The sequence below is a fragment of the Suncus etruscus genome, chromosome 5 (assembly GCF_024139225.1).
Source record: "Suncus etruscus isolate mSunEtr1 chromosome 5, mSunEtr1.pri.cur, whole genome shotgun sequence".
NCBI lineage: Eukaryota > Metazoa > Chordata > Mammalia > Eulipotyphla > Soricidae > Suncus > Suncus etruscus.
Genome location: NC_064852.1, coordinates 94841692 through 94855965, shown reverse-complemented (window position 1 = coordinate 94855965; position 14274 = coordinate 94841692). Strand labels below are relative to the sequence as shown.

The 14274-nt window shown below is 37.1% G+C and overlaps 1 protein-coding gene across 5 annotated transcripts in view; it reads right to left on the bottom strand.

Moving 5' to 3' along the window:
* Window positions 1-14274, bottom strand: part of SLC25A12 (solute carrier family 25 member 12) — a 225189-nt gene that overhangs the window by 17946 nt on the left and 192969 nt on the right. For all 5 annotated transcript variants that reach the window (XM_049773407.1, XM_049773409.1, XM_049773410.1 and 2 more), the window contains 2 exons: window positions 10795-10847; window positions 10493-10573 (listed from right to left, as the gene is read on the bottom strand). In XM_049773407.1, the coding sequence (XP_049629364.1) occupies window positions 10493-10573; window positions 10795-10847 (134 nt within the window). The remainder of the gene's footprint in view (window positions 1-10492; window positions 10574-10794; window positions 10848-14274) is intronic.

Sequence of the window (14274 nt, the reverse complement as noted above, 5' to 3'; positions counted from 1 at the left end):
CAAAACAGTTGTATAAAATATGTGCATTTAAAATGACCAGATTCACAAAACAATCATTTTTCCACATGTTTATTTATCGATTGATCGATTGTGTGTGTGTGTGTGTGTGTGTGTGTGTGTGTGTGTGTGTGTGTGTGTGTGTGTGTGTGTGTGGTTTTTGGGTCACACCCGGTAGTGCTCAGGGGTTATTCCTGGCTCCATGCTCAGAAATTTCTCCTGGCAGGCACGGGGGACCATATGGGGCATGCCGGGATTCGAATTGATGACCTTTTGCATGAAAGGCAAATGCCTTACCTCCATGCTATCTCTTCGGCCCCCTGATCGATTTTTTTTTTTTACGTCTTTATTTTGGTGTGGAGATTAAGGTTGATGTCTCCAATATTATTTTATTTTATTTTGTCTTGTCTTTTTCTTTTTGCACTCGAGCATGATTTGATTTCAGAACTGAGACTATTGTGTGGTGCCTGTCTTTATTGCTGTAGTGCTCACTGGTTATTTAATTTGATATTTCTTTCTGTATTGTGGTGTTTCAATTACCTTTTTCACATTCTCTCTCAAACTGAGGTTGGAAGCCTCTAGAGGGACTCCGCCCATTTTCAGCATATTTGACTTTTGACTTCTTTTTTTTTTTCCTCTTATTTTGTACCCCAATCTATTGCTTTTCCTTTCTTCAAACAAAACCACATACCTCGATTTATCTAGCTCTGCCTCTTAAATAGAGGGGGAAACAAGGGAGGGTTCCAGGACCAAACAGATACGTGATCACTAATAGTAAGCCAGACAAAGAGGGGTCCACCTACTCTAGCAGCCTGGGGGTGTGGATGGTGGGGTATATGGGTTATAGAAAAGGAATTGGAATGGGGGGAGGACATAGTTGGTGATGGGTATTCCCCTGATTCAATGTTAATATGTACCTAAAATACTACTGTGAAAAATATGTAAGTCATTATGGAAAAAAAAAAGAATCGTGTTTTTAATCAGAAATTTTCTTTCACTTACATGTATTATTATTATATCAATTATATTATATGTTATGTTATGTTACTATATTATGTTATGTTAGTTTACCTCATTATGTTAATCAATTTTGTCTCTTGAATAAATTCTTACAATAAAAAAATAAAATAAAATGACCAGATTAATAAAAGTTAAAACACAGATTAAAAACAAATAAACAAACAAACAAACAAAAAACACAGATTGTCACTAGGGCCAACTTAGGAGAAATAAGAAATTCCTATTTCTTTTTTTTTTTGGGGGGGGGGTGATGTCACACCCAGCAGTGTTCACAGATTACTCCTGGCTCTGAGCTCTGGCTCAGAGGACCACCAGGAATTGAACCACCATCAGTCCTGGGTCGACAGTGTGCAAGGCAAAAACGCCCTACCACTGTGCTAACTCCGGCCCCCAGAAATTTCTATTTCTAAACAAAATCATCGTGATTTTGTTATATATATCAAATTGTCTTAGAGATTTTATAAAGCCATGTGAAATGCTATGCTTCTAAACTAGACTAGGAATTTTTTAAACGGGAGTCTGGGGTCAGCCCATAGGGCAAGTATGTGTCTGTAGGGTCTCCTAACACAAGGGGTCTGTGCCAAGTAAGGTCCAAGATGCTTTTGTTGTTTATATATGTGATCTCTAAAAGTCTATGAACCCCTGATCTAGCAATACCACTTCTTGACATTTATCCCCAAACTCATAAACATTATTTCAAAAGGATATATGTATGCCTATGTTCATCACTTCAATTGATACAACAGCCAAGACAGGGAAACAATCCAAATACGGTGAATAGATCAAGAAGTTGTGGTTATGGAAGCCAGAGTAATTGTGCACAGATAAGGTTTGATTTCCAGCATCCCATATGGTCCACCAAACACCACCAGAAATGATACCTGAGTGAAAAGCTGGAATAAATCCCTGAAAATCCCCTAGTCTGTCACTCCACCCCCCCCCCCCAAGAAAAAGGCTGTGGTTACATAAACATAATGGAATACTCTGCAACTCTAAGAAAGAACAAAATCATGCAATTTGCATCGACATGGATTGAACAAGAGGACATCATGCTGAGTGAAGTCAGTTGGAGGAAAGAGACAGAGAATGATCTCTCCTATATGGGACTTAAAGAATCAATAAAAGCCCAAAAGCAACATAATGAAAAACGTATCCATACAAATTGGAAAGGGAACATTTGAGGGAAAGTCTTGGGGTCCTTGGGGGAGGGAGAGAAAGAGGAAGAAGATGGTTATACTTCTAAGGTTTATAAGTGTGGAGTGATAGCAAGTAGGTAGGGCATTTGCTTTGCACACAGCTGACAGGGGTTCAATCCCCAGCATCCAAAATGTTCCTCCGAGCACTACCAGGAGTAATTTCTGAGCACAGAGCCATGAGTAACCCTTGCACACCACTGGTGTGGCCCAAAAAACAAACAATAAAAAGAGGGATGTTGACTAAGTCATTAATCTTGTCATCTTAGATGGGTTATTTTTTTATTCCTTGGTTTCCTGATACGGTAATAGGGACACACACCAATGACTGTCCTATGTGCCATATTTACTGGATGGGTTTTATGCACCAATATAGAAGCACTACACAGAAAGCTACTAATGTACTCTCCATGAAATATGTGCCACACAGCTAAAGAGACTCTTCTGCAACCAGAGGGGATTGCAGTAGCCCTAATACTAATGCTGAACATTAGATATGTTTGGAACTCATTCTTTAGTCTATATTCTCTGAATGAGATGATAGATCAGTCACATAAATGCTCTGGTTAGAGTTTAACAACATAAAAACAAATACTTAACAAAGATTTAGAAAATACATGTAATTCAATCCCAATTAAACTTGTTAATTATCTGCTTTTTTGACTTTATGAGACATTAATTTTTTTCCTATTTAAGTTTGTTTTCCATTTGGTTTTTTTGGTGTTATTTTTTGGTTTTTTTTTTTTTTTTTTGGTTTTTGGTTTTTGGGTCACACCCAGCAGCATTCAGGGGTTACTCCTGGCTTTACACCCAGAAATCACTCCTAGCAGGCTTGAGGGACTATATGGGATGCCAGGATTTGAACCACCGTCCTTTTACATGCAAGGCAAATGCCCCACATCCAAGCTATCTCTCCGGCCCCTTATTTCTCTTTTTAAACTTTATTGATTGATTGATTTGGGGGCCACACCCATTGGCGCTCAGGGGTTACTCCTAGCTCTGCACTCAGAGATCACCCCTGGCAGGCTGGGGGACCATATGGGATGCCAGGAATCTAACCAGTTTCCTCCCAGGTCGGCCGCATGCAAGGCAAATGCCCTATTTCTGTGCTATCTCTCCGGTCCCCCATTTAAGTCTCTGATGTCAAAGAAAACCTATGCAATTTTTTAATTTTAATAATAGAAGCATTATAATTAATTTAATATTTAATAAGCACAAATATTATATTGGCTAAAATAAAATTGCTGATAATATAATACATTTAAGTAAAACTATAATACAAATAAAAATACAATAAGAATGAAATAAAAAGTACTAGTTTTAGCAGTACAAAAATCTACAATTGGGGCTGGGTGGTGGCGCTAAAGGTAAGGTGCCTGCCTTGCCTGCGCTAGCCTTGGACGGACCACGGTTCGATCCCCCGGTGTCCCATATGGTCCCCCAAGCCAGGAGCAACTTCTGAGCACATAGCCAGGAGTAACCCCTGAGCATTACCGGGTGTGGCCCAAAAAAAAAAAAATCTACAATTGAAATAAAGATGGCAATGAATTTGTTTTTAGCTTTCAAAGTTTAATATCACATTATATTATATTATATTAAAGTCCTTAATTTGCACATGGCATCTCCTTGACTTATTTTGTTTTTTTTGTTTTTTTTTGTTTTTTTGGGGGGCCACACCCGGCATTGCTCAGGGGTTACTCCTGGCTGTCTGCTCAGAAATAGCTCCTGGCAGGCACGGGGGACCATATGGGACACCGGGATTCGAACCAACCACCTTTAGTCCTGGATCGGCTGCTTGCAAGGCAAACGCTGTGCTATCTCTCCGGGCCCCTTGACTTATCTTGTAACTGGAACTATGCAATTCTTTAGTCTTTTCACCCATTTGTCCACACCCTAACCTCCCACCCTCTGGCAACTACCAATGAGTTTTGTTATAATTAAAATTAAAAAATTAAAATTAAATGCTATATGTCTCTCTGGAATGTCTTTTATTTAGCCTAATATACTCCAGATCCATCTATGTTACTTTTTTCTTTTTGTGGGTATCCTTTGTGGGTACATTCATTTTGTAGTGGTACACCCAGCAGTCCTCAGGTTTATGTCTGGCTCTTTATTCAGGGGTCGAGAAGCCCTTGCTGAAGCTGTGTAAGTGAAGGTAAGCCAGAAAGGCCAAAGCAGGGAGGAACCAGAGGAGCACATCTTCTAGCCCATAAACTCCATCATAACATGCAGTAAAAGCCACACTACAAGGGTGCCAATGGGGAAACAACACAGGACAACAGCATTCATAATGAAAGAAGCTGGCAGCTCTGATGACCCAAAAAGTACCAACCACCTAGTTAGCCTCTCATATAAGGAGTTTAGAGAAGAAATATGGAGGATGTTCATAGATCTCAAAGAAAGCATAGATCTAGCTGAACAGAACACAAAGCTAGAAATCAGAAAACTCCAAAGTGAAAAACTCAGTGAATGAAATTAAAAATTCAATGGAAAGCCTCTCCAACAGAGTAACAGCATCTGAGGATAGAATCAGTGAGCTGGAAGAGGAGATGCAAAACCATACAGCAGAAGAGACTGGAAAAGAACCTTAAAGCAAACAGTTAGACAATGGAAAAATACTCAAAGAATATAAACAGATGAAAAAATATACTCAGGGGTCACTCTGGTGGGCTCAGGGAACCACACAGGGTACCAGAAATTGAACTCAGGTCAGTTGTGTGCAAGGCAAGTATCCTATCTACTTTATTATTATTCTACTCTTTGACGATTTACATTCTGTTAAATTGCCACGTGACCTATCAAATCTGGGTATCAATATATCTCAGTACATATATTCAAGATAAATGATAACATGTATCCACACAAAATTTTATCAATGCTTCTATAATATTATTCATAATTGTCAAGAAGAGGAAAACAACTCAAGATTAACAGCTGATGAATAGATGAACAATATGTGGAATATTTATATGATGGAATATTATTGCAAAATAAAAAGAATGAAGTACTGATAATTCTATAATATAGATAAACCTTGAAAACATTATGCAAAGTAAAAGAACGTAAAGACCACATACTAATTATTCCATTATGTAAAAAATGCCCAGAATTGGTGAATGTATAGAAAATAGTATTTTTTTTTTTTGGTTGGTTGTTTGATTAGGTTTTGAATCACACCCAGCAATGCTCAGGGCTTTCTCCTGATGGTGCTAGGAGGCCATATGTGGTGAGGGAATTTACTTGGGGTTAGATATATATACAAGGCAAGTACTCTATTCTCTGCACTATCTCTTCATCCCATTGAAATAGAAAGTTTAATAGTCATCCCTTAAGCCTTGAACAAGGGGCAGGTTGCTCAAGGGTTCCACATTTTAAAAAATAATCTCTTGACTTAAGCACCATGGTTACAAAAATGTTCATAGTTGGGTTTCAGTCACTGAATGTACACCACCCCTCACCAGTGTAACTTTTCAGCCACTAATGTTCCTCATTTCCCTCCTCCCCACCCCCAGTCTGTCTTCAAGAAGGCATTCTATTTCTCTCTCTCTTTCTTACTGGTACATTTCTTTTGAGGTGAGCAAAAATCTTTTCAAATTGTTGAGAGAGGGGTTCCACAACTTTATATTAAAAATACTGTTGAATGTATTCTTTATGTGAAGGAAATTGTATGATAGATAATTTATAAATCAATGTTAATTAAACATATACATTTCTTCTTAAATACATCAAATATCCAATTAAAAGTATGAATTAATAAAAGAATAAAAAATGGACAGCCAGAATGGGCTCAGTGGTAGTATAAACACCTTGCATACATGAGAAACTGAGTTCAATTCCCGGCACACAAATACACCAAAAAAAAAAGGAAGGAAGAGAAGGAAGGTAGGAAGGAAGGAAGGAAGAGAAAGAAGGTAGGAAGGAAGGTAGGAAGGAAGGAAGGAAGGAAGGAAGGAAGGAAGGAAGGAAGAAGGAAGGAAGGAAGGAAGGAAGGAAGGAAGGAAGGAAGGAAGGAGGGAAGGAAGAAAGAAAGAAAGAAAGAAAGAAAGAAAAGAAAGAAGAAAGTAAAGAGAAAGAAAGGAAAGAAAGAAAGAAAGAAAGGAAGAAAGGAAAGAAAGAAAGAAAGAAAGAAAGAAAGAAAGAAAGAAAGAAAGAAGAAAGAAGAAAGAAAGAAAGAAAGAAAGAAAGAAAGAAAAGAAAACACAATTAAAAATATAAATTTGGAAACAATGAAATTTTATCCATCAAGTAAATACTGATAGTCCTGAGCTTTTAGTTTCTTCATGTCTAGATTGGAATAACAAGTTAATGTCTTTGTAGTGTTCACCCCAGTACAAGGTGCTCAAGAAATGGTACCTATTATGATTAATTATAATCATAAGTACATATTTTCTTTGGTGATATGTAAAAATGAAGCAAATCATGATAAGTATAGATAAATCTATACTCAAATTACCACATTGGAATATGATTACATTTAAGACTGAGTTTCATCTGATAAGAATAATCAGGAACTACCTATTTTTTTCTAAGATATAAACATATCCTAGTTCCAGTTCTCCACATTTAGAAAATTTAGAAAAACTAAATTCTTCTCAACTTTGATAGTTTGTTGAGTGAAAGAATAAATAAATGAAAGAGTGAGTGACTAAAACATACCAAATATGAATCAATATGAACTTGGAGATAAAAGTAACTTGAATAGCAAATTGGTCTTTACTAAGTACTGCTTCTCATTAAGGCTTTATTTCCTTTAACTCAGATTGGAAATTATAATGCCCAGTTACAAGAGTCTCTAATACTAATTAGCAATGTAGAAATTTAGAATTACAATAAAGTAAAAACCAAAGGCTAGAGAAATAGTGCAAAGGGCAGGGAGGCACAAGTTCTCTCCCACCCCCAGCACCACTGGGAGTGACTCCTGAGCTCTTCTGAATGTGGCCCCAAACCCAGAACCAAATTACAAATAAAACAAAACAAAAACCAGGAGCTGAGGAAATAGTCAAAGGGATAGAGCATATGACTTGCATATGCAAATCCTGAATTTAATAACTGGCCTTGAGTAATAAAGCAGCACAGCAACGGCAGAGGGGCTGGCGCGGTGGCACAAGTGGTAGGGCATTTGTCTTGCATGGGCTAACCTAGGACAGACTGAGGTTCAATTCCCCAGTGTCCCATATGGTCCCCCAAACCAGGGGCAATTTCTGAGTTCATAGCCAGGAGTAACCCTTGAACATCACCGGGTGTGGCCCCAAAACAAAAACAAACCAACAAAAAGCAGCACAATAGAGGCAGAGATCCTCCCCACTAAAACAGGGTTTGTTACAACAGTATAGAGAATAAGATGTTGCCTTGTAGGAGGGCTACCCACATTTGATCCCTAGCATCACATATGATCCCCTGAGCACCACCAGGAGTGATTCCTCACTGCAGAGCCAGGAGTAAACTCTGTTTACCACTGTTTGAGGCCCAATCCTCCCCCCATAAAAACATTTAAAAAGGGCAAAAAAAAAAAAAAGTGTCAATAATATTAGTAATATTTTAGTTAAGTGGATGGATCAATATTGTTATTTTATTATGATGTTCTTATTACCAGTCTACCTGTATCAGATACTTTTAAAAACAGCACTAAATAGAACAAAAATCATATAGTGCCTAAGAGAAAAATGTGTCATTATCTACATAATTGGGTATTATTCAGGAAGAGAAAAAGATGAAGTACTGATACATAAGGACCATTATATTCTCTTTCTTAGCTACTTCATGATCCATCCAATCCATCATCATTTTCCTTATGGCAGCATAGTCATTTCAGAGCTGTAAAATTTCCCTTGTATACATAGGGAACTAATGCAAAGGTCCTAGCTGTTCTTTTACTGAGAAAAAAAAAAAAAAAACTCCTATAAACCCAATATAGATGCTAAGTTTGAACCATTTCTTTAAATTCACCTGCACTAAACGAATACATCAAGCATACTACCCAATTTGACACAGCCTTTTCTTCTAGAACAATTGCTCTTTTCAACTGGTGGCATGGAGAACACAGGCAAACAGGGTCTGTGGGCACAGCATACCATCACTGCCTAGGCTTGAGAGATCAGCCTCACTGTAGCTCTTCTTCCCAGTATTTATTTGGCAGCTGCTTATCAGGCTTCATTCAGTAAACAGAGCATTCCTCTATGACACAGTGCCTGATATCTATAGAGACTTGACTTGTTTGGGGTTTTTTTGGTTGGTTTTTTTTTTGGTTTTTTTTTTTTTTTTGGTTTTGGTTTTTGGGTCACACCCAGCAATGCTCAGGGGTTACTCCTGACTCTGTGCTCAGAAAACGCTCCTGGCAGGCTCAGGGGACCATATGGGATGCCAGGATTTGAATCACCATCCATCTGCCCTATTGCTGTGCTATCTCTCCGGCCAAGATTTGGCTTTTTTGTTTCTTTGTTTTGGAGCCACACCTGATGATGCTTAGGGGTCACTCCTAGAGTTGCTCTGATATCCATATGGGATGTCAGGGATAGAACCCAGGGTGACTGTGTGCCAGGCAAGCACCTTACCTGCCGTACTATCTCTCTCTGGCCCCATTGTCTTTAAGGCTTCATTCTTCCCAGCACCTTATCATTTTGATAAGGGCCTTGACTTTTTACCAACATTGATACTGTAGCCTATCTGCTGTTCAAGATTGTGATATATTTTCTTAGTGGTTTGGTTCCCAAAAAATAAGGTTTAACTTTTTCATTCTCTATGGAAAAACATGGACTGTTGGGAGAAGTAGCAGGTGATGCTCTACTGATGATGTGTAGTGTGACTGAAATCACACATGTAGACTAAATTATAAGAAGAATTATAAATAAGACACTCAATATATTTCCCTTCCTAGATGATGAGATTTGGGAAGAGAAGCAGAAACTGTTTGAGGTGAAGAAATACAGGCTATCTAATTATTCTACTTAGTGCCTAGCCAACCTATTTTCCTGCTCTCAATTTCTAGACAATTCATCAAAGCTTCCAGAAATGAGTCATAATTAAGAAAGAGATTTAGAGTGTCAACACAATCCTCAAAGCTCCTCAGATTTCAACAGAAACCCCCAAAATTCAAACCTCAAACTAGGTTTCCAGACCTACATTTCCATGCTAAAGGTTTTTCATACCTTTGGTATGAAAAGCACCAAATATCTGATTATGGCTTACCATTTAGGTCACAGATCAACAGCAAAATGTGCAAAAAATCTCTGGTATGACAAATGAAACAGAAATAACTAGCTACATGGAACTTAGGTAGCATAGCAGGATATTCTGGAAAAGATACTTGCACTGTGGTAAAACTGAATTTAAAAACTTTACCAAAGTGTAAGTAAAATCCTTGAAAAAAAATATTTGATTTTTGTAAAAAGCTGTCTTAACAGCATATACATATGCCCTCAAGCCCACGTGCCTGTCATTTCTTCCACAAGAACTCTGTTGCAGAAAGGTGAGGACCAGGTATGTGCCAGGACTGACAAATCTCATCAAGAGGAATCCAGAACAGCTTCTTTCTCTCCGACCCTCCGGCCATCTTCTCTGAATTAAAAGCCTCTAAGGTCACTGACCTCATCACCTCAGGTTCCATACAACTGAGTAGGGTTTAGCCAGGACTGTCAGACAACTCAACTGGAAGTTATTAAGGGTTTTAAGAACAATTTGGACTAAAAGACTTAAATAAATTGCTTATTACCAAATGTGCAATGAACACCACAAAGAAATTAGCTGAGCTGAAAACTTACATCTAAATCACATCCATACTTTAAGACTGAAATTGTTCTGATCTCTCTAAATATAATTCAACTAAGTTCCTATGTTTTGAAGTTATGTTATCTTTAATATAGTTATGGTTGTTAGTTATACCTCTTGATTCCCACTGAAGTAAAATTATAATTTTACCACAATAGTTTACAGTCCTACATCTAAAATACAAGGAATCAATATTAATAGATTGGTACAATATAAATGTCTCACTGTTTTTAGAGTTCCAGCTAATATATAATTCTACCTATCACATTAACTTTTATATTTAAGAATCAAAATTAAAAATGTTAAAGTGTAGCAGATACAAAATTGATTGAAAAAATAATACCACATCTTTTCTGAACTCAAAACCAGTTAGACTGTAAAATATAACTTAAAAACCTTTCCACATAATTGTTAATAATGTAGAATCCTTGAAATCAGAGAAAATGTCACTCAGATAGCATAACTCTGAAGCAAAGGTCTAAGGAATATGTTTTCCATGAGAAATCCCAAATACTTACACAACCTCCAGCAAGGATTTCTGCATAAAGTGGAATGGAGCCATCTCTATTAGTAAATTTGTCTCGAACAAAATCATTAACCTAAATTTGAAAGACAACAGCGGTTAACCAGAATTCTCAAAAATTTGTCTTATTACTTTTTCAAGTCAACAAAATGTCTTAAGATAAAATAAAAAAAATATTCAATGCATGCATATAAATTTAAAATTTGACTAATGTCCTGAGAGTCTACCAGTCTCAAAGATACATTTTAATTTTTGGCTTTATAATAATCTAAACAATAAATTCAATAACAAACTTACTGTTAGTTTAATGGCCTTTTCTGGAGCAACCCCTATAAGTTGTGGTATCAGACCTGTATAAAAAAAGAGAATTAATGATACAGATATATCATTTTCTTTTATTATTTAACTCATCAAACATTTTAGGATTTTCATTAAAATGGAAATAAAGCATTTGTGCTAGAGAGATAATACAGCAGGCAGGACTCCTGTCTTGTATCACATGGTCCCCAGTCCCCATCAGGAGTAATCACTGAGCACTGCCAGGTGTGGCCCCAAAACAAAACAACAGATCCTTAAAAATTAAAATTAAAAGTAAATAAGGAGAAAAAAATTATCCTAAATGCTGTTTAATTATGAAGTAATTATTTATACCAATATAATATTATACTTACACTCTTAAAGCTATATCCATTTTTTTTTTTTTTTTTTTTTGGTTTTTGGGCCACACTCGGTGGTGCTCAGGGGTTACTCCTGGCTGTCTGCTCAGAAATAGCTCTTGGCAGGCAAGGGGGACCATATGGGACACCGGGATTCAAACCAACCACCTTTGGTCCTGGATCGGCTGCTTGCAAGGCAAACGCCGCTGTGCTATCTCTCTGGGCCCTATATCCATTTCTTAACCATGCTATCTTTAGGGCTTAGTTTATCATCACCCCTGAAAAAGTTCATGAGGAAGGGAACCCCCATCTCTACTCCTGAAGTGCTACCAATAACCAATTTCCCCTCCTTTGCAACCAATATTTAAACATAAACAGACCCTTTAGAGAAGCCAGTGCTGTATGCTTGCATAAGCTTTGTGAAGAACGCTGCTAAGTAGACAGATTTTGCCACAAATGGTGCCACCTATGTAATAGCATACAGTGAGCTGGTTATTATAGGACACCAACTCCCATAATTTTCTCCTTAGAGAAACCCAGAATTCAGTACTCATTTACTTAAGAGGAAGTCAATTTGCAAAGAAAAAGTCAGTTTTAACTATCATTTAAAAAGAATCTCTAGAAGCAAAAACACAGGTCCATCACATTCTTGTTTACTAATATTTGTCAAACTTAAGACATTTCAAAACCATCTTGTAAGACACTGGAAATTACTATTTTACTTAAAAACTTAAATTTCCCAGGCTGCAAACTGGAAATGTATAAATATATAATGCAACATCTGTAGGTATTCACAGGACTCAGCTTTCTAAAGCACACAGATTACCCAAATTGTTAACATACTGGTTTTTTGCATACATTTTATACATTGCTTACAATAAACATTTTCTATCCTTTAAATCATCCAACCAAGGGAGTTAGATATGTGTTTGCATACTCATGGTTGATCCTAAGCCTACTCTGAGGATACTGCTGAGTGATTTTCTGTGAGTAGAGAGCCAGAAAGTAATTTTGTACATACAGGCTACTGTCAGTCAAACTGAATTATCAATGACAAACACAAATCCACACATACCTTTAATGGGTAGCAGACTGATTTAAAAGAACATATCAGCAGATGGCAGTCTTAACTTTCTAACCCTCATTATTATAGGGCCTATTACTTTTAATCTAATTTCCATACAACTATGTCAGCATGAGTATTTGTTCTACTACTTGTGCCAATAAGACTCATGGGAATTTAATAAAATGCTGATTTATGTCATTTTATCCATTGCTACACCTGCAAAGAAATTTAGATTAACCTGTCAACAATGTTGTCAATCATTTGACAAAGTAATATAACAATCTGAATAATCATGTTTACATACAAAACTTTTACAATTTCATTAATACAAGAATCTAATTTTTTTTAAATCTAACTCTTTTAAATAACTTAATTTTACCTGTTCATATCCTGAATCAAACTAACAATCCCTCCACATTCCACACTAGCTTACAATATTACTATATAGGCTCCAGTAAATTAACATGTATTCTTTTTTTGTTTTGCTTTTGCTTTGTTTTTTTGGGTCCCACCTGGCAATGCTCAGGGATTACTCCTGGAGATGCTCAAGGGACCATATATGGCACCAGGGATTGAACCCAGATTGGCTGTGTGCAAAGCAAGCACTTTACTTGCTATATTACTTCTTCAACCCTGGAATTAACAAGATATATATATATATTGGTTTTGGGTCACACCCGACAGTGCTCGGGGGTTACTCCTGGCTCTAGGCTCAGAAATTGCCCCTGGCAGGCACAGGGGACCATATGGGATGCGGGGATTTGAACCACCGTCCTTCTGCATAAAAGGCAAACGCCTGACCTCCATGCTATCTATCTCTCTCTGGCCCCACCAACAAGATATTCTTAAGTGAGTATCTGTATGGATCCATTCACTGAAATGGCTAAACTGAACTATATATCTAGGTTCTTTTTTTTATTTTCCCTAGGTTCTTTTTAGTAGTTTGAAAGCAAACCATGTATAAACAAACAAATAAAAAACAACAATGATCTAGTAAGGAAAGATTTAAGATGGCTTCCCTCAACCTTCAGCTTCCTATTAAATATAAATATACAAATTTTAACGCAGTTTCAAGTATTCACATGTACCCAAAATGCATTCTGGACAGTGCCCTCCTCCTCCCATAGAATGCATGCCATATAGCTTGAATTTGGTAGACCAGTGTTTAGAATAAATTAGTAAAATTAATATTTTATTCATAGGAGCATGATATTTGAGCCTAGTTTGATTTCAGAATGACTTTTCTCTTATCTTACAAATAAATATCCAAATAGAATCATCCTCATAACCCTTTTCTTGAAATATAACTCTGTTAAGATTACATTCTTTCACTTGAGTCTATTGCACTAGGGTATCTGCATTTTATGTTTTCATCCTGTTTATGAGAATAAAACCTTTTTCAGGCTCAGTCTTTCCTTGGAGAAGTTCTAAGCCAAATAGTTCAATGGAGCTCAGAATGAGGGAGGGATTAATGAACCAGTGTGCAAACAAACAAGTACAGTAAATTACATAAATGCTCTGGACTTGAACATGTAGAGCATATTTTCAAAGAATTCCAAGTGGCGCCCACAGGGATTAAAAAATTAATCTCCTTCACAAAAGGAAACCCTAAATTCTAATGTGAAAACATATACATGAAAGTCGTTCCCTTCCAAAGAGACAAGTTCCTACGAGCCGATGGGAGTGGGGAGAATCCTGTATGGGGCTTGGGCCCCCAACAACTTGTGCTCAGCCTAGAGTTGGTGATAACGTTCCCAGCAAAAGAAAATCTGTCTGGTTCCACTCAGTACTTTTAAACTAAGGTGAGAAAAGGAGTAAGAATGTGACTTGAAGCCAAAGGCCTTATTTTATTTTCTTTATGCTTTTCTTTTCTTTTGGCAGGGGCTGAGAGGGAGGCTTACTTCTTACTCTGGACACAAGGATCACTCCCCCATTGGCTGTGTGCAAGGCAAATGCCATACGTGCTGTACTATAATTCTGGCCCCTAGAAATCTATTACTAGCTAAGATAAATTGTAATTTTTTTTTTTTGATTTTTGGGTCATACCCAGCAGCG